This window comes from Ursus arctos, unplaced genomic scaffold (assembly GCF_023065955.2).
Source record: "Ursus arctos isolate Adak ecotype North America unplaced genomic scaffold, UrsArc2.0 scaffold_1, whole genome shotgun sequence".
Taxonomy (NCBI): domain Eukaryota; kingdom Metazoa; phylum Chordata; class Mammalia; order Carnivora; family Ursidae; genus Ursus; species Ursus arctos.
Window position 1 is genome coordinate 17,637,358 of NW_026622763.1, and position 18,404 is coordinate 17,655,761.

General features: G+C 38.1%; 1 protein-coding gene across 6 annotated transcripts in view; it reads right to left on the reverse strand.

Moving 5' to 3' along the window:
- NCKAP5 (NCK associated protein 5) overlaps window positions 1-18,404 on the reverse strand; it is a 933,280-nt gene that overhangs the window by 583,604 nt on the left and 331,272 nt on the right. For all 6 annotated transcript variants that reach the window (XM_057317349.1, XM_057317357.1, XM_057317348.1 and 3 more), the window contains one exon: window positions 13,598-13,671. In XM_057317349.1, coding sequence (XP_057173332.1) covers window positions 13,598-13,671 — 74 coding nt within the window. The remainder of the gene's footprint in view (window positions 1-13,597; window positions 13,672-18,404) is intronic.

Genomic DNA, 18,404 nt, shown 5'->3' on the forward strand with positions numbered 1-18,404 from the left:
CTTGCCATTTGTGACAACATGGTTGGACCTAAAGGGCATTATGCTAAGTGAAATAAGTCAGACAGAAAAAGCCATATACCATATGATTCCACTTACCATAGAATCTAAAGAAGCAAAACAAATGAATAAAACAAAACAGAAACACACACAAATACAGAAAACAAACTGGTGGTTCCCAGAAGGGTGAGGGGTGCAGGGAACAGGTGAAGTAAGTAGAAGGGAACAACAGGTACAAACTTCCAGTTATGAAATAAGTCATGGAATGTAATGTTCAGCATAAGGAATAGAGTTAATAATATTGTAATAACTTTGTATGGCAACAGATGACAAGCAGACCTATCTTGGTGATCACGTCATAATGTATAAAAGTTATCAAATCCCTCTGTTATACACCTGAAACTAATATAAGGTTGTATGTCAATTACAACTCAATAGAAAATAGTGAGTAAATAAATATGCTTGACTTTGCTAAAAAACTTCCAGGACTCTGATTTCCACAGGTATCTAATCTGGCTATCCAATCCTCGGTGAGATACTATGAAGAACTACGAGAGTAATGTTAGGACCCTCATCAGGTGGCAAGTACAGATTTCAGTGGTGATTTTCTGGATACCCAATTTCCTTTATTTCAAGCATGAGAATTCTCAGCAGTCCAGTGGGAGAAGTATTTTTGGATAGATGTGACATTTTAAATTATATCATCTCCGTAACAAATGGTCCCAAAGGCCGACGTCCTAAATTGTGTATCTGATTCAAAGAATTTCTCTTTTAGAGTGGCCTTCTGTAACTGGCCCCATTTATATCTTCATTTCCAAAGCAAAGATACACGAAAAATCAATTAGACAGTGAAAATGAATAAATCCAGGTAAATACACATGCTGGCTTTCAGTGAACCAGTGAGTCTGTGAATCTCCAGGGAATACTGAAGAGACATCATAAGACAATTCAATTTCCCTTAATAGGGACTATAACCCCAGAGTTTCTTTTTTTTTTTTTAATTTTAATATTCTGCAATTGATTTTTTTTTATACCATGCTGTGCTCATAGCCTCTGTGGAAACTTAAACATTATTCAACAGGACAATTTCCTGAAAAACCTTTTGAAAGTGGTCACAGACTCTGACCCTGCTCTGGTACCCTGGGTCTGCCAGCATGCTGTTTTATTACCTTTGGAAGTTTCCATGCCGAAACACAGCCCAAGAATTAGAGCTGAAAGAAAACGAGGTCCATAAAAATCATTTGCTGCCTTCATTCAGGAAGGGAAACAGTCACTTTGGCCTCAGCAATCCTATGTATCTATTGCTTCTTTCCCAACCTCATCTCCTAGCTCTTCGGTTGGCTTGTAAGGTAATTGGTAAGAATTACAGATTGTGAACTCTCAAGAAAGGCCTGCTGAAATCACTTATTTTACCCCTGTCTCATATCAATGGGAAACCCAGCTCCCAAATGCCTAAATGACTGTCCCAGGACCACACAGCAAGTGGCAGCATCAGGACCTGAACTATGCACTGCAAGCAATGAACCAGGGATGTATTTTACAAGCTTCCTAACAGTCCAGCACAGTCAGCCAACCATCTGAACAGAGACCCTGATTGGACTGCTGAGCCACCAAATGCCATCCACAGCGAGAGTAGACATCAGTCGTATTCTAGAACAGAGCATCCCTTATTTGTAATTACATTATCTAAAGCACTTAGCTAAGAAAATGGCCATTTCCTTTTAGTTGTTGGTTGTTCTCTTTTGCCACCTTCCCTTATTCCCCCCACTGTTTTCTCTGCCCTGAATCCTTTGCAAATTCACCCTCCATTAGGCGGCCTATGTCACTCTTATTTATGCTGAACTCCACTCTGACTTCTGTGTCTATCTTAACGAAATGCTTACAACCCTCTCTGCAAACACCCCATTTCTAGCCTTCCAGATCAAGCCCTGATTCTGTTTTTCAAAGTGATTCGATGCATCTAACATTTTTCTGTAGCTCATTTTACATGAGGCGGAAAAGAAATAAAAGCTTGTTATTTCAAGTGTTGATTTTTTTTTTTAAGATTTTATTATTTATTTATTTGACGGAGAGAGAGAGAGCCAGCAAGAGAGGGAACACAAGCAGGGGGAGTGGGAGAGGAAGAAGCAGGCTCATAGCAGAGGAGCCTGATGTGGGGCTCGATCCCATAACGCCGGGATCATGCCCTGAGCCGAAGGCAGATGCTTAACCGCTGTGCCACCCAGGTGCCCCCTCAAGCGTTGATTTTTATCATGGATTTTTTTTTAACCCATCATGGTCTCTTAATTCTTTTCTTTCAAAATGACAAAATATTCTTTCATTGCTTCTATTGATAAGGTTATTTGCAGCTCAAGATGCGGTTGGTAGCTAAAGGGAGTAAAATTGGGGGCCAAAATACCAATTTAGAGCCCTTCCCAGGCTGTGCACCCATCATGCAGACATGACATATGTTAAAACTTCTTGCCGTACAATTGCATCTTGAAAGAAGCATAAAATAAATGTCTAGTGAAGCAAGCGCTCTTCCCAATATCTGTCACTAACAACACATGCCCATCTTTATTACGTGTCCCCACCTTTAACTTTCTCAGAGTAAATGTCTTTAAATTGTGTGTCCCCTTTAGCATTTGTACACCATAGAGACAGATGACTTTTTTCTAGACTTCTTGACTTTTTTTCTTGCCTGGAATTATAAACAGAGCTGAGCTCATCCCTAATGAACACATAAGCCTTCAGTAATTTCTTTTCCTGAATCGTCATTAATCCCTTCCACACCTAGAAAAGTGATTTGAGCATCGATAATGTGTCAAGTCACTAAGTTACAGAGTTGGCTAAAATACTTCTTTCCAATTGTCACTTTGGTATTGAGGTAAATGACGCTTCCTGTTTGAAGTTTTAGGTCTTAAGTTAAGTGCTAGGAAAGACAGGAGGAAGAGGACCCCTGGTTCTACAGGTCACAGACCCAAGGAATATGAGTGGCCCACATGAGAAAATTATATAACAAGCATGTGTGAACGAGAACTCCCTGAGTGGAACCAGTATAGTGGTCATTAAGGGTGAGAACAGAGCCACTGTTCCATGTCTAGAACATTCTGCTGAAGCCTTGTCCTCCTTAATTGGACTGGGCGGGAATAAAAACCAGAGCATCCCTAGGGTGTAAGTGAGAGATCTGCCCTACTAGTAAAATTGGGTTAATGGAGTAATGCAGAGTTGAGTGCTGCAGTGGTCTTTCTCTCTCAGGTACGTGGTGACAGCTGGTGAAAATCTAGGATTATCTCCACAGAGAGTACATGTATGATACTTAATCAGTGAGTGTTCAGTAAAGAGTGAACTCCAGAGCTTCAAGTCAGTCAGGTTCCTGTTAAGCAATCTCCTGAGGGCTCCTGGGCCATGAAACTAGCCAGAGGTGGCCAACCTTGACCAACTGTGCAACAGATGTTCACATCTTAGAAGTTCTCTCTGCCCTGAAATACCTAGAGTATGCCTCTACCAACTACTTTACAATTTCAACCTATTCCCGATTCTTTGATTCCAGGGTGCATTTCCATCCTCAGCTCTTTGTTGGATTATTTATGAGGTCTAATTTGTAATTCAAAAGTATTCAACGTGCTACAGTTAAAGCCTCTGAGAGAAAGAAAAAAAAAATACAGTTTGTATTTCCTCTTTTCAAAGAGGCCCAGACAGCTCTCCCCAGAATTGCAGGGTGGAGGTGGGGTAGTAGAACTTCCTGCTTGCTGCCAGGCCTCTAAACACAGAAGGTCAAGGGGCGCCTGCGTGGCTCAGTTGGTTAAGGGGTCAACTTTTGATTTCAGCTCAGGTCATGATCTCGGAGTCCTGAGATCGAGCCCCGCATAGGGCTCCGTGCTCAGCATGGAGTCTGCTGGAGATTCTCTCTCTCCCTCTGCCTTCACCTTCTGCGCTTCCTCTCTCTCTCTCTTTCCCTCTCAAATGAAAAAATCTTAAATAAATAAATAAATAAATAAATAAATAAATAAATAAATACAGAAAGCAAAAAAGAATGGGGGGGTAAGCAAATAAAAAAATAAAAAAAAAAGAAAAAAAAAAAGATAAAAAATTACTGCTTTCACTCCAGAGCTGCCCATATAGGAATACATAGAGTTAAATCCTAATAATCAATTTCTTAAAAAAAAAAAAAAAAAAAAAAAAAAACCCACAAGTATGTTCAAACACTAACAAGTTAGTGATTTTTTTTCCCATTAAAGCTAAAATTAAATAGAAGGGCAGGGTAAATTACCCATTTCATCCTTCCTTCCGCAGAAAAAGGCACTTCATCATTTCTTACTGTGGGTGTATTTCAGCCTCAACACATGCATTTGTATCGAATGGGTCATTTATATTGTTGCCTGCTGGAATTTTTCTTCTTTCAACTTAGTAGGGAATATTTGAGATCTTTATTACTCTAAATAAATCTACAAAACGTCTCTCGCTTGAGGCTCTTTATTTTAATTTCAGATAAATAAATCACATTAGGTTCCTGGCCGTCCTATTAAGATAAGCATGGACCTAAAAATAACAAATGTGTTTGAAGCCAAACGTCTTCAGATTAAATAGGGGCAAATGTCTCTGGGTGACCCCCAAATCTGACTGACATTAAAACATGGGGGGATTTTGAGAGTGTTTCTTGGAGGACATGAACCTGTTTAAATGAGAAGTAGAATTATTTTCAAAGCATCCGTGGACCCACTTGTACAACATGATTCAACTCAAGCTTCCCATGGCAGCAATAAATCCATCTCTAAAGTGGGGCTGTTTCCCCAGGTATCTTAGAGGGCAATTTTATGCCTTTGTAGGTTCATCTAATGCCTTCATCTATACTGTGCTTTATTAACTATAAAAAGTTCCCAACCTGAATTTCTCATCGTCTTATATACAGTTATACTCAAAAGACTTAAAGGCAGATCAAATTACATCGATTCAATAACTGATCCTTCCTTTGCCCTCACGCCTTCAGATCTGCTCCTCCCGAGAGTCAGATCAAACATGCCCTCCTCAGGGAAGCCTCCGGATTTCTGAAGGACAGTCTCCTAAAACCTGTTTTACAGATTCCTCCAGCCAGCCGCATTGAATGATCTTGAGAAGTATATGTGAATTTTCTTTCAAACGCAATTTGGAGTGAAGAGAAGGGGATGAGACCCATAGGGTTGTAAAGAGTCTATTTAAAATATTTATTAGGTTAGGACCTAAATATACCTTCTCTGCTGGATTAGCATAGTCCTTTAATTTAAAGGGTGGACAAATTTGATTTAAAAAGGTTGGGGGGGTGGTTATATAACTGATTTGTGAATGTAGAGTTTTACTCTGGCATTTTTGGTGCCTCCTAGCCCCCAGGAGACCTGAGTTCAAATACCAGGCAACTCCCTAAGTAGTTAGACATGCAGAACACATACAGGTCACCTACATAAGCTATAATGTGGATGAACCCTCAGGTACAAGGTCAATTACGAACCTGAGTGATCTTCCAATTCCGTCAATCCAGATAAATTTCTGGGCTTAGTTCTATCAGTCCCTTCTGCTACTGAACAAAAGTCACCTTAAAGACAAGAATGCCACTTGACCCAGGGATCCAGAGCTACAAGAGGCCTAAACGCCTCCTCACTCCTCTAAAGCAGCAGCATCAGGCTATAGTAAGCATCCTTTGGGGTACAGCTCAGCCCACCAGCCCCCCTGCACACTGTCCAGGGATGACCTAACTGCTGAAGCATGTGGCAGTACCCAGTTTGCAGAGCTCTGATTTATTCTCCCTTATGCTGGGCAGAGGGCATGACTTAGAGGCAATACTCTTATCTCAGCAGGGGTTTGAGACCGTCTGCATCTCTCAAACATCCCCTGGTGGGTAATTGAGAAGTGACATTGATGGGTTTCCAGGGTGGCCCTTGTGCTTATGCTTGCCCTAGAATCCAGCTATGATTTAGAAATCCAGCCCAAGGGTTGAGAGGAGGGGAAGCTAATGTAAAGTGTGCTAGCCCCGGTCTCCTTTGACCCCGGCAGAGTGAGACAGAGGTGCAGAGCTGCGAGACCATGTGTTCTTATTGAGTTGGCATAGCATGAGGTTTGCTTTCAGAGCTTTTATTGCTATTACAGAGCACTGAGCTCTCTCTGTTTGCCACACATTCTATTCCCCAGAGATAGCCTCTTTTTCTCCTGAAGGGATTTAGAAAACAAATCACAGTTCTTATTTTATTTGGTGTCCACCATTAAGAATTCATGCAGAGCAGTTTTACTTGTTGCCAATTAAGATCTCCCAGTGGAAGTCTATGATTACAGCAAAGGCAACCTGTTTAATACTCCGGCATCTCCTTAGTCTACATAAATTAACCCCATGAGGGTAGAGATGTGCTAATTCTTAAGATGCCTGGATAATTTGATTCTAAAATCCAAGTTACATAGAGGGTAAATCTCCAGGAGCTCCGGGCTTGACTTTTCTCAGGGCATATGTGCTTCTGCTTCTTAATTCTATTTTGCAACTCCAAGACGATTTCTAGATAACGCAGGAAGAAAGACTTTTCTTTTCCCAGAGATAGATAGAGTAAGAGCATGCAGCCTCTCAGTAAGCAGTTTTAATATCACTCACATTTTATAGAAACTGAGATTAGAGCTGAAATGAATTTTAGGCAAGTTGTGCCAATTACCTCCCCGCCATGTGTAAATATATTGAAATTAGGGAAAACGTGAATGAGCATTTGGAAGGTGGATCATTTCACTTCAGTGTTCACTCTTAGATAAGTAGCATTTTGAATCATGGGAAGAAAATATTTTTGTCCATTTTTTCTCTTACCTCTTTCCTTAGAATAAGAATCACAGATAAGCCAGAAAGCAAAAGTCAAAGTCTATTTTAAAGAATTTTGGAAGCACAAAAGACCCCAATCGCCAAAGCAATCTTCAGAAAGAACAAAGCTGGAGGTAGCACACTCACAGATTTCAAGATACACTCCAGACTTGTAGCAATCAAAAAAAATATGGTACTGGCACAGAAACAGACACACAGATCAATGGAAGAGGATAGAGATCTCAGAGGTAAACCCATGTATTCATGATCAATTAATCTATGACAAAGGCGGCAAAGATATACAATCTCTTCAATAAATGATGTTGGAAAAACTGGACAGTTACATGCAAAACAAATGAAACTGAACCATTTTCTTATAGCATACACAAAAATAAACTCAAAATGGTTTAAGGACCTAAATCTGAGACCTGAAGCCATAAAACTCTTCTAAGAAAACATAGGTAGTAATCTCTTGGACACCATCCTTAGCAACATTTTTATGGTTATGTCTCCTTGTGCAAGGGGGACAAAAGAAAAATAAACTACAGGGAATCCACCAAGGTAAAAAGCTGTTGTATAGCAAAGGAAACCATCTATAAAATAAAGAATGACTTACTGCATAGATATTTTCAAATGATATATCTGATCCTGGGTTAATATTCAAAATATATTTTAAAAAACATATACAACTCAACACCAAGAAACCCCCAAATAATTTGATTAAAAATGGGCAGAGAACCTAAACGGACATTTTTCCAAAGAAGACATCCAGATGGCCTAACGACACATGAGAAGATGCTCAACATCACTCATCATCAGGGAAATGCAAATCAAAACCATATCACCTCATACCTGTCAGAATAGCTGAAATCAAAAGGAAATATCAAGTTTTGGTGAGAATGTAGAAAAAAGGGAACCATTGTGAACTGTTGGCAGTAACGTAAATTGATGCAAACACTGTGGAAAACAGTATAGAGGTTCCTGAAAACATTAAAAATAGAAATACCATATGATCCAGTAATTCTAGTACTGGGTGGTAGAATTTCATTTACCCAAAGAAAACAAAAACACTAATTCAAAAAGATACATGCACCCCTATGTTTATTGCGACATTTATTACAATAGTCGAGATATGGAGGCAACCTAAGTGCCCACTGATAAATAATATATGATTTTACACAGACACATACACACCCAGATACATTCTGAAATATTACCCAGCCACAAAAAATAATGAAATCTTGCCATTTGCTCCAACATGGGTGGACCTAGAGGGTATTGTGCTGAGAACTCAGAAAAAAAAAAAAACGAATACCATATGATTTTACTTACGTGTAGAATCTAAGAATGAAACAAACAAAACAGAAACAGACTCCTAAAAGAACAAAATGGTGGTTGTCAATGGGGATGGGAGATGGGTGAAAAGGTTAAAGGGATCAAGAGGAACAAACTTCATTTATAAAATAAATAAGTCATGGTATGTAAATACTGCATAGGGATTATAGTCATTAACATTGTAATAATGTTGTATGGCAACGAGTGGTGAGTATACTGATGGTGGGGAGCATTTTGCAATCTATAGATTTATTGAATCACTATGCTGTATACCTGAGACTAGTAATATTGTATGTCAACTATATTCAATAAATTTTTTTTGAAGTTTGCATACACTAAAATTATAATTTTATTGTTGGAAAGGGTAGGCCTTAGGGACTTCTATGTCAACCAAGGTCTATACATGGTTTTTAATTAGGTATCTTACTCCCCTTGATGATGCAGGAAACCATTACTTTTCCGCTTAAGGAAGCTCAAGGAAGAAGTTAAATGCTTTATTAGGGCCAACATAGCTTGTAATCAATAGTGGTTCAGATTCTTGGAATTGGGTATTGAGGCTTGGGCTGCCCCTCAGGAAAATGGTGATGAACTAGAAATTGTCTTTTCCTATATATACGTTCCCCTTTTACTAACAACCTGGACTCCTCACACTATTAGTTGATCTTTAATTATAGTACCCATCCCAGTACCAGTGAAGTAAAGGAAGAGGGAAGAAATAGTTACAACCATGTTTTTGTATATTTCATTATTGAACTGGATAGACAACTATTTCCCAAAATATGTTCCTTGGAACTTTAGTCAGAATAGATGCTGCAAGAAAGACAGGATTTTTTTTAAGAAGTCAAAGTTCTATTTTATATCTCATATTTGATATTCATAGCGCATGTTAGCCATTTAAATGGCTCTGTGAAGTTCTAGAATTCAAACATTTTAAAACTTGGGTTTACCTAGTATATCTCGAATTTGACCACAGAGTAACTCATTAAAAAAAAATCTGTAACAGCTACCCAGGGTATGCATTTTTCTTGGAATGTGCTTAAGAAAATGCTCATGGATCATTTAGATCACTGGTCCTCAGCAGGGAGGAGAGAGGATTCTGACCTCTGGGGAACATGGCAGACATTTTTGGTTGTCCCAACAGGGGGGTTGGTACTGGTATGACTGGTGGGTAGAGGCAAGAGATGGTGTTAGACAACTTATAATGCACAGGACAACCTTATTCCCACCCCCAAGGTAAAGAATGGTCTGGCCCCAAATGTCAATAGTGCCTTGATTGAGAATCCCTCGCCTACATACAGCTTCTTCAAATGGGACTCTAATCTGAGATCTGTAGGCTGGTAGTTGGGCACTTTGTATTCACCAGATGTTGTCATTTAATTTTGGCCATGCAGACCTTATTCTTTATATACAGCCTATCGATAACACTGTCTTCAATTCAAGCTACGAAAATATGAAGTGAACACTTTGATATTGTCTGGTTGAATTATTAGCAAGCCGTTAGGTATTTCTGCTATTTTACTGGTTTCTATTTATGTCCTTGGAAGCTTTCTATGATATATGTATTAAATACTACAAAATGATCCAGCCACATAATTAGAGGAAAATAAGATTAAACATGTATTTATTCATGTTATAGAAATGCATTATTTTAACTATCATGGGTTTCAAATAAACTCAGTGTTCAGTAATCTTAAATACTAGCTTTACTGATAGCTTCTTCTTCTTCTTCTTTTTTTTTTAAGATTTTATTTATTTATGTGACGGAGAGACAGCCAGCGAGAGAGGGAACACAGCAGGGGAGTGGGAGAGGAAGAAGCAGGCTCCCAGCAGAGGAGCCCGATGTGGGACTCGATCCCGGAACGCCAGGATCACGCCCTGAGCCAAAGGCAGACGCCCAACGACTGCGCCACCCAGGCGCCCCTACTGATAGCTTCTTTTTACAGAAAAGGAAACCCATTCCAGAGATGATATCCCCATAGGCAGTTTGGGGAGGCCAGACCAAGAGTCAAGCTCCAAAACTTACACTCCTCTTTCCATTTCTATAGTCTTATGCTGCTTCCATTTCTCACACTTAATTTCACATGTAACATGAAAGAGTCATTAACACCATAAATATTCATGAATTCAATTTGTATCTTCCAACTGTTTGTGTTTGTTCTAAACTCTTAATCTGAAGCTGCGAATGGATAAAGATTTCTGTCAAACATTAGAAGAAGGATTTTTTTCAGCAGTTGTTTTCTTACGATTTCTCGTCAGTCGGCTATATTTAGCCAAATCAGAAATGGTAGCAGATGATATAAAAAGCATTAGGTGTAAAAGAGCTGTTTCCTCCTACTCTTAACTTTCCACATTAAAACAAATGAACATACAGAAATTTACCTCCCATTTCAACATCTACTAGTAAACTAGTTGCCACTGGGCTGTTCGTTCTTCTTCATCAAGCAGGGAGATACAGAGCAAAGCAGGCCCACCCAGACTTACGCTCAAGCCCTACACTTGGTTTTAGACTCTGCCTCTACCCACTCAGATGAACCCATGCGAGAGTTTTCTGTTGGTGTCAAAAAGTCTTTTTTGAGCTAAATGACTGCTCATTGCTAGACAGCTATATTTGATCTTCAAATTCCTTTGCAATTTGAAAACCAGAGAAAGATGATAGGTCTATTTTGGTAGAATACTAAACAGGGCACCAAAATAACCAGTTATTTTGAGAGTATAATTAGGATAATATATTTGTGTCACAGCAGATGTTTATGCTATAAGAAACAACTACAACCTATTAAAGACTAGTAGCCGCCTCCATGAAAATAAGGAAAGACTTATTTTTTTGTGTCTAGTCTTGTAACAAATCTTGAATTGGTCCCATTCTTTCATCATCAAGCAAGTAGCAATAGTATGCCATGTGTCTATCAAGCTTTGGATCAGTCCTCAGACATTGTGGCCATAAATTTATGCTGAATACAATTATTGTTAGGACATCTAAATATTCAGGATTTATCTCAGTCATATGTAGGTTGAAATATAGATGGAAGGCCGTCAGTTAGGATCAGCAGCAATGATAATAGCCCACTCCATGAAAATTGTAGCAGCTACAAATCAAAGGCATAAGTACAAATCGGAAAAACATATACTGACTTACGGGGACATTTGTTTAACTTCAGACAATCCAATTGTGCTTGAATACGTGACATGCTATTCCTCTGATCTTCTGCACATCATAGATTGTACCCTAACTCAAGAAAGTATTTTAAAAATTTAATCATGATGGGAAAGAATCTCCCCGCACTGCTCATAGTATGCTCACTGGCATAGCCTTCACTCAAAAACAATTTGGCTAGAATTGCCGTTATGATATCGTACTAACCATCGGAAAGCCTACCACTTCAAGTCAGTCAAGATCTGTTTATAAAATACAATCAAGAATAATTTCATGATTCAATAAATAGTATATAAATCTGCTATTATTGGTTTTCATTTTCTTTTCAATACCACCCATTTCCATCTTCTCCCTGGTAGTTATTCTGACTATTCAAATGTCATTATTGCCCTTTATTGTTATTCAAATGAAGCTTTTTTATTAGATCCTTTGCCAGTATGTATAAGGCTTTGCTTCTTCAGCAGCAATAATTCTATTTCTGAAGGAAAATAGCAGTGATAGCACGCAAAATTCTGAGCTCTTACTTTGTGTTAGGTTAAGTTTATGCCTGAAATTGGATTTTCATTTAATCCTATCCAAGAAGACCAAAAGATTTTTATTAGCTACCTTATCAAAGGAGGAAAACATCATTTTTCATGCAGGGTTTTTTGGTTCGAAGACCCACAAAACACTACTCCTCCCCAGTGATGTATATAAGACACACTTACTGACCAAATTAAACTCTAATTTCCTTCATCAGATGGGATTCATCATTTTTTTGTGTATATTTTTCCTTTTAAAAGATAGGGAAAACCAAATATCTTATATAAATAGTTGGAAGTAAACGTTATAATTCATTTAAATAACCTTTTTCACCTTGGAGGAGATCTATGGGAAGTTTAATCTGAAAGATACATAACTGTAAACACATTGTTGCTGGCTTTTTAAATACAATACACTGGTTAACAAAAGAAAACTTTACCAACACCATTTATAGCTCTCAAAAACACATCTAACAGTATCACATAGAGGTATATAAAATTAACTTATATGTCTGTTAGCATCAAGCAGACTTAAAAATTATATACTTTTGTTGTATCCTACGTTTTCCATGCAGAGAAATAGAGGGTCTATTGCTATAAGCACAGATCTATTCTTTAGCAGGGAAACTAATATAAAGGACAGAACAAATGAAATTATTAGGCACTTTGGCTAAGAATTACAATCCCCCAGAGAAGACAAATTTCAAGGTTATTAGGATTTGTTATAAGATGAAGAAGGGGCAGCATAGCCTGGTACAGAGACCAATGGTGATACATTGGGATGAGGCTGGGCAAGAAAGCCACAGTGTTAGCAAATCTTTACCCACCATCTCTGTGTACAGAGAGAGCATTCTTCTCCTTGCTGCCAAGAGATAAGAAATAAAGGACTTCAGGGGCTTCCTGGCCCTTGGGAGACAAAGCTAATTACATTAAACAATTCTGGTACAATGTGAGCCATCATGTAATTAAAACCTAGCATATTTATTCCAGATAACACGAGCTATAGTAATTTAGGAAAAGGAATAGCAGATCCCATAGGAGCACCTATGCAGAGCATGATTACATGGACCCTAGAGATCTAGAAAATAACAACACAATCGTTTAGATCAGCCTCAATTCCCAAGAGGCCCCAGGGAACAAGAAACTTGTGAATATGCCTTTCATGATATTAACTTCTTTTTCCAATTTACCTGCACCAATGTTCTCCCATACCTTCCTTTATCAAGCGTCAGAACCCACCACATAGAACAAAAAACCAAACGTGAAAGGCCTACAGAACGGCCTTCTTAAAATATTCTCCTTTAATATGAAGAGATGCAGACATTTTAAGCAGCTGTATTCAACTTTTCAATTACAAAAAAACTTAATCTTGAAGCAGGCAAGGGTCAGAGAAATTTGGATTCTAGTTTCCACAACATACGTTTGTTATGTGGCCTTGGATGAATTAATTTCTTGACCTTGACAAAGTGTCATGATTTCCACCACCCTCCCAGCTCTGAGCAGCTCCTTGACTTGAGGACAACTTCTCACACTGTTGCTTTACTTTCATTAAAGAATATGATTCTCTAAGGAGTTTCTGGTGACTTTGCTTCCAAAGGTGCTTTCGACACCAAATGTAAGAAGAGACAGTTTGCCAACGTCCTGCCTCTGTGATCAACACGAAAACTATCAAGGCTGCTCTGAGTTACTGGGTGTTACACGCAAACAATGAATCATGGAACACTACATCAAAAACTAAGGATGTACTGTATGGTGACTAATATAACATAATACAAAATTTTAAAAAAAGGCATGGATTTCACTCACCTCCATAGACTTCTGTGTTGTTCCTCGAGCTGAGTTAGAAGATGCTCGATGTATTTATTGGAGTCCATGTATTCCTGCACATGCAGACACACGAAGACAAATAAAGCCTCATTATAATAGTCACCAGAATTCGGACTGTCTTTATCTTTATAGGAAAGATTTTTGACAAGATAATCCCTGGTCCCTCTCAGTTCTAGGAGTCAATGCATCTGTAACTTATATGCAGAGTTCCTTGGAGATAAATATTTTCTCCATATTCTTGTATCATCCTATAAACAGAGAACTGGAGTTCTATGGAGTCGGCATAAAAACTCTCTTATTCACAGAAGAAAGCTAAATTTCCTAGTTATCTACATTGTGGTCCATATATTCTACCATATAAAAATAAGCAAGCCAAGGGCACCTGGGTGGTTCAGTTGGTAAGTGGCTGACTCTTGATTTTGGCTCAGGTCATGATCTTAGGGTTCTGGGATCATGTAGGGCTCTGTGCTCAGCAGGGAGGCTCCTTGAGGATTCTGTCTCCCTCTGCCAGCACCCCCTCATGCTTGTGAGCTCCTCTCTCTCTCTCTCAAAATAAATAAATAAGACAATATTGCTGTTGACCTTAAAAAAATAAGAATAAAGTAGACAAGACAGGTCTTGATTACACTGGTCTTAGAATAATTACTTACTAGTAAAAATACTACTTTTAAACTACATAGAATGTTTGATATATTCACTGGGCATATTGTTTACATGGATGAAACATAGTCTAGTTTGCTTTGGGGTTTTGGGGGTTTTGGGTTTTTTTGTTGTTGGTGGGTGTTTTGTTTTTTTTTTTTTTTCTGTCTCTTAGAAAAAGAATCTGGCTTCTAGGAAGATATGAAAGCAAGGTATGTTTTTTTTAAATGTGTAAATTTTGGTCAATCAAACTGCATTTTTAAGAAACATTTCTGAAACATAAGGAATTCCTCTGTAACATAGATCTGTAGAAGTCCATAGGTTATTAAATATGATTTTTTTCAGTTAGTGATTCCTGAGTATGAGGTTCATATGCAATCGTTTCAGTTGCTAACTATGGAGCAAAATACAATGTGTAAAATTTTTGGTGACTGATTTCCTCCTGAATCTGATACTTCTTGTACTTTCTATTTGAATATCTAGCATGCAATCCTCTGTGTCTATAGTCCATCTGCCTTAGATGGACTAGTGTACAATGATTTCTGTGACATGAAAGTCACTGCTCTGTTTCTTTTGGATCTGAGATAAACTGAGAACTTTGATTAATACTAATTCTTTCTGAAATAGATTTGTTTTGATTAAGTGCTCTATATAATCTAATGTTCTTATAAGAATATGTCTTATAATGGGGGAGGGTGGAAACTACACAGTAAGAATTGACCTGATATTATGGAAAAAGCCCTTTCCCAAGTTTCTGGACCTGGATCTACCTATTTAGCCTTTTTACTTTCTACAATATTTCAGTTAGGCGAGACAGCACACCACATCTTTAGCTAGCTAAAACTGCTATTCTCTAACAGTTCAACTTTGTGGCAGATAATTAGCTAAAGAGTTTTATTCTTAGTAATATTATTTTTCAGGTTAATTATTTAAACAAGCTCATTAGGCATATCAAAACCAAAACAGAAATCTGTTGGTGCAGGAAGCTATAATAGTTTGTATTTATAGTATTAAGTATCCTGATCAAGATTTAAAGAAGATTTAGAACACTCGAAGTTATCAAAGGCATTACTTTTCAAATACATCCATCCACATTTTTTAAACAGTTTCCAATTAGAAACACATACGTAAATCTCAAAGTCATTCATTCATTCTTTATTCAATTGTTTTTCAAAATGTATGATACTCCAAAGGCTATTCTAGATTGGCTTCACAGAGTAATAACCAAGAGGGCGAAAGTTCCTGCTCTCAACGAGCTTCTAGGCTGCAGAGGTAGACATAGCAAGTGAACACATCGATTCCTGAGCACTCATATGCTATGAAGGAAACACACCAGGGATGAGAGAATCTAAAGGAGGAAGAGGGCACCTCCCTTACATAAGGTGGCTGAATGGAGATGCCAGGCAAATGATATTAAGTTAAGACCTGGAAGAGAAGAAGGAGGTAAGCATTTGGAGAGAAGAGGGATGAGGGAAAGGAAACAGCATCTGCAAAGACCCCAATATGTGGTGCTTGAAGAACACAAAAGAAGCCAGTGGGTTTGGGAGCAGAGAGACTGGGCCATGGAGTCTAAAATACAGTGGGTGAGCTAAGCAGGGCCAAATCATGAACAGGCTCTGCAAAAGGGTTTGGACTAAAACCAATGGATTTGTTATTTTGTTCACTCTTCTTAGCTCAAGCCAGAGGATGAAGCTGAAAAGTGTGATGACTACAGATAGGATCTTTGGATCAAGATTTAGGTTCAAATCCTGGTTGCGATACTTAGAAGCTCTGTTCCCTAGGTAAAATGGTTTAATCTCTCTAAGCCTGATTTCCTTTATCTTCAGAGAGAGAATTAATAGTCAATTTGCAGAGGTGTTACAAGAATTTAATAGTTTAAGCAAGCATGTATTATAGTGTCTGCCAAGCAGTAAGCATAGCCTTTGTCGTAGTGTCACTCATCTCTTCTCACAGGCAAACCACTTCACAATGTGAAGGTAATACCCATTTTCTCTAATCTTACCCAATAGTGAGATTTGTAAGTATATGCTTCTTCGATTATAGCTGCTGAATATTAGAATAGGAAGTTAGAGATGAATAGTAACAAAACAGATTTTTAGCCGTTAAATGTAGGTGTCACTGAATTAGGATTTGTAAGCTCTTTCAAGTAACAATACTGGCTGCTTCTATTTAAAGTAACTTCACCCACATCCAGATGGCCAGTAGACACATGAGAGGATGCCAGCATCACTCATCCTCAGGGAAATGCAAATCAAAACCACAATAAGATACCACCTCACACCAGTCACAATGGCTAAAATCAACAACACAAGAAACAAGTGTTGGTGAGGATGTGGAAAAAAGAACCCACTTGCACTGTTGGTGGGAATGCAAACTGTGCAGCCACTGTGAAAACAGTATGGAGGGTCTTCAAAAAATTAAAAATCCAGGGGCGCCTGGGTGGCGCAGTCGTTAAGCGTCTGCCTTTGGCTCGGGGCGTGATCCCGGCGTCTAGGATCGAGTCCCACATCAGGCTCCTCTGCTGGGAGCCTGCTTCTTCCTCTCCCACTCCCCCTGCTTGTGTTCCCTCTCTTGCTGGCTGTCTCTCTGTCTGTCAAATAAATAAATAAAATCTTAAAAAAAAAAAATTAAAAATCCAGTAATCACACCACTGGGTATTTGCCCAAAGAAAATGAAAACATTATTTTGAAAAGATATATGCACCCCTGTGTTGCAGCATTATTTATAATAACCCAGTTATGGAAGCAGCCCATATGTATATATATACATATACACACACACACACACACACATATATATATATGTATATACACACACAATGATATATTACTCAGCAATTAAAAAAGAATGAAATCTTGCCATTTGCAACAACATGAATGGATCTAAAGGATACAATGCTAAGCAAAATAAGTCAATGATAGAAATACAAATGCCATATGATTTCATTCATATCTGAAATTTAAGAAACAAAACAAATTAAAAAAGAAAAAGAGACAAATCAGAAAACTCTTAAGTATAGAGAACACACTGATGATTACCAGAGGGGAGGTGGGTGGGGGGATGGGTAAAATATGTGATGGGGATTAAGAGCACACTTACTGTGATGAGCACTAAGTAATGTATAGAATTGTTGAATCACTATATTGTATACCTGAAACTAATATAACACTGTATGTTAACTATACTGAAATTAAAATTTTAAAATTTTTAAATGAAAAAAACTTAAAATGAAATTTTTAAAAATGAAATTTTAAAACAAACACTATATATATATATATATATATATATATATATATATATATATATATATATATATATGAATAATATCAAGATTTCTGCTCTCTAACTGCTGCACGGTACTGAGACAAGTTAGGTGGGAGTGCTCCATGGTCTCTGGGAAGGAAATCCCTGGGTCAAGCTGGGAAACCATTACCTGCGTGAATACTAGAGTGTGTTGTTGCTAAGGTGAAATGAAGAAGTCAAATCTTGTTCAGAAGATAGCAGTTGTCACCAGGAAAGATCAACTCATATAAAGGCTTTCTGACCTATTATTTTTATCTTAACTAAAACTTACACAAAATTTCATTGTGTCAGGCATTGTGTTAATAAGAACTTTCGCAGTATGTTCTCATTTAACTTCAATATCCCCATAAGGTAGATACTAGTATTATCCCCATGTTGAAAGTGAGGTAACAGACTTTCCACTGTCATATAGCAAGGAAGGGGCAGAGCCAGGATTTGAATTCTGTTATGAATCCAGTCCAGAACCACTCTGTGTATGTTCTTCCTAAACCCACCCTGCTGGCCTTTTCATCTCCCCTGTCTTTGTATATGCTATTCCTTTTGCCTAGAACACTTAACAAAATAACAACAGTGGTAACAGTAATAAAATTTACTATTAAAATTAAATAAATAAATAAAGTAGCTCCACCCATTTTTCCATAAAACTATAAGGATGCCTGGGTGGCCTTGTGCCTTTGGCTCAGTTCATGATCCCAGGGTCCTGGGACTGAGTCCTGCATTGGGCTCCTTGCTCAGAGCGGAACCTGCTTCTCCCTCTGCCTGCTGCTCTCCCTGCTTGTGTGCTCTCTCTCTGACAAATAAATAAATAAAATCTTTAATTAAAAAAAACCCCACTAACTATAGT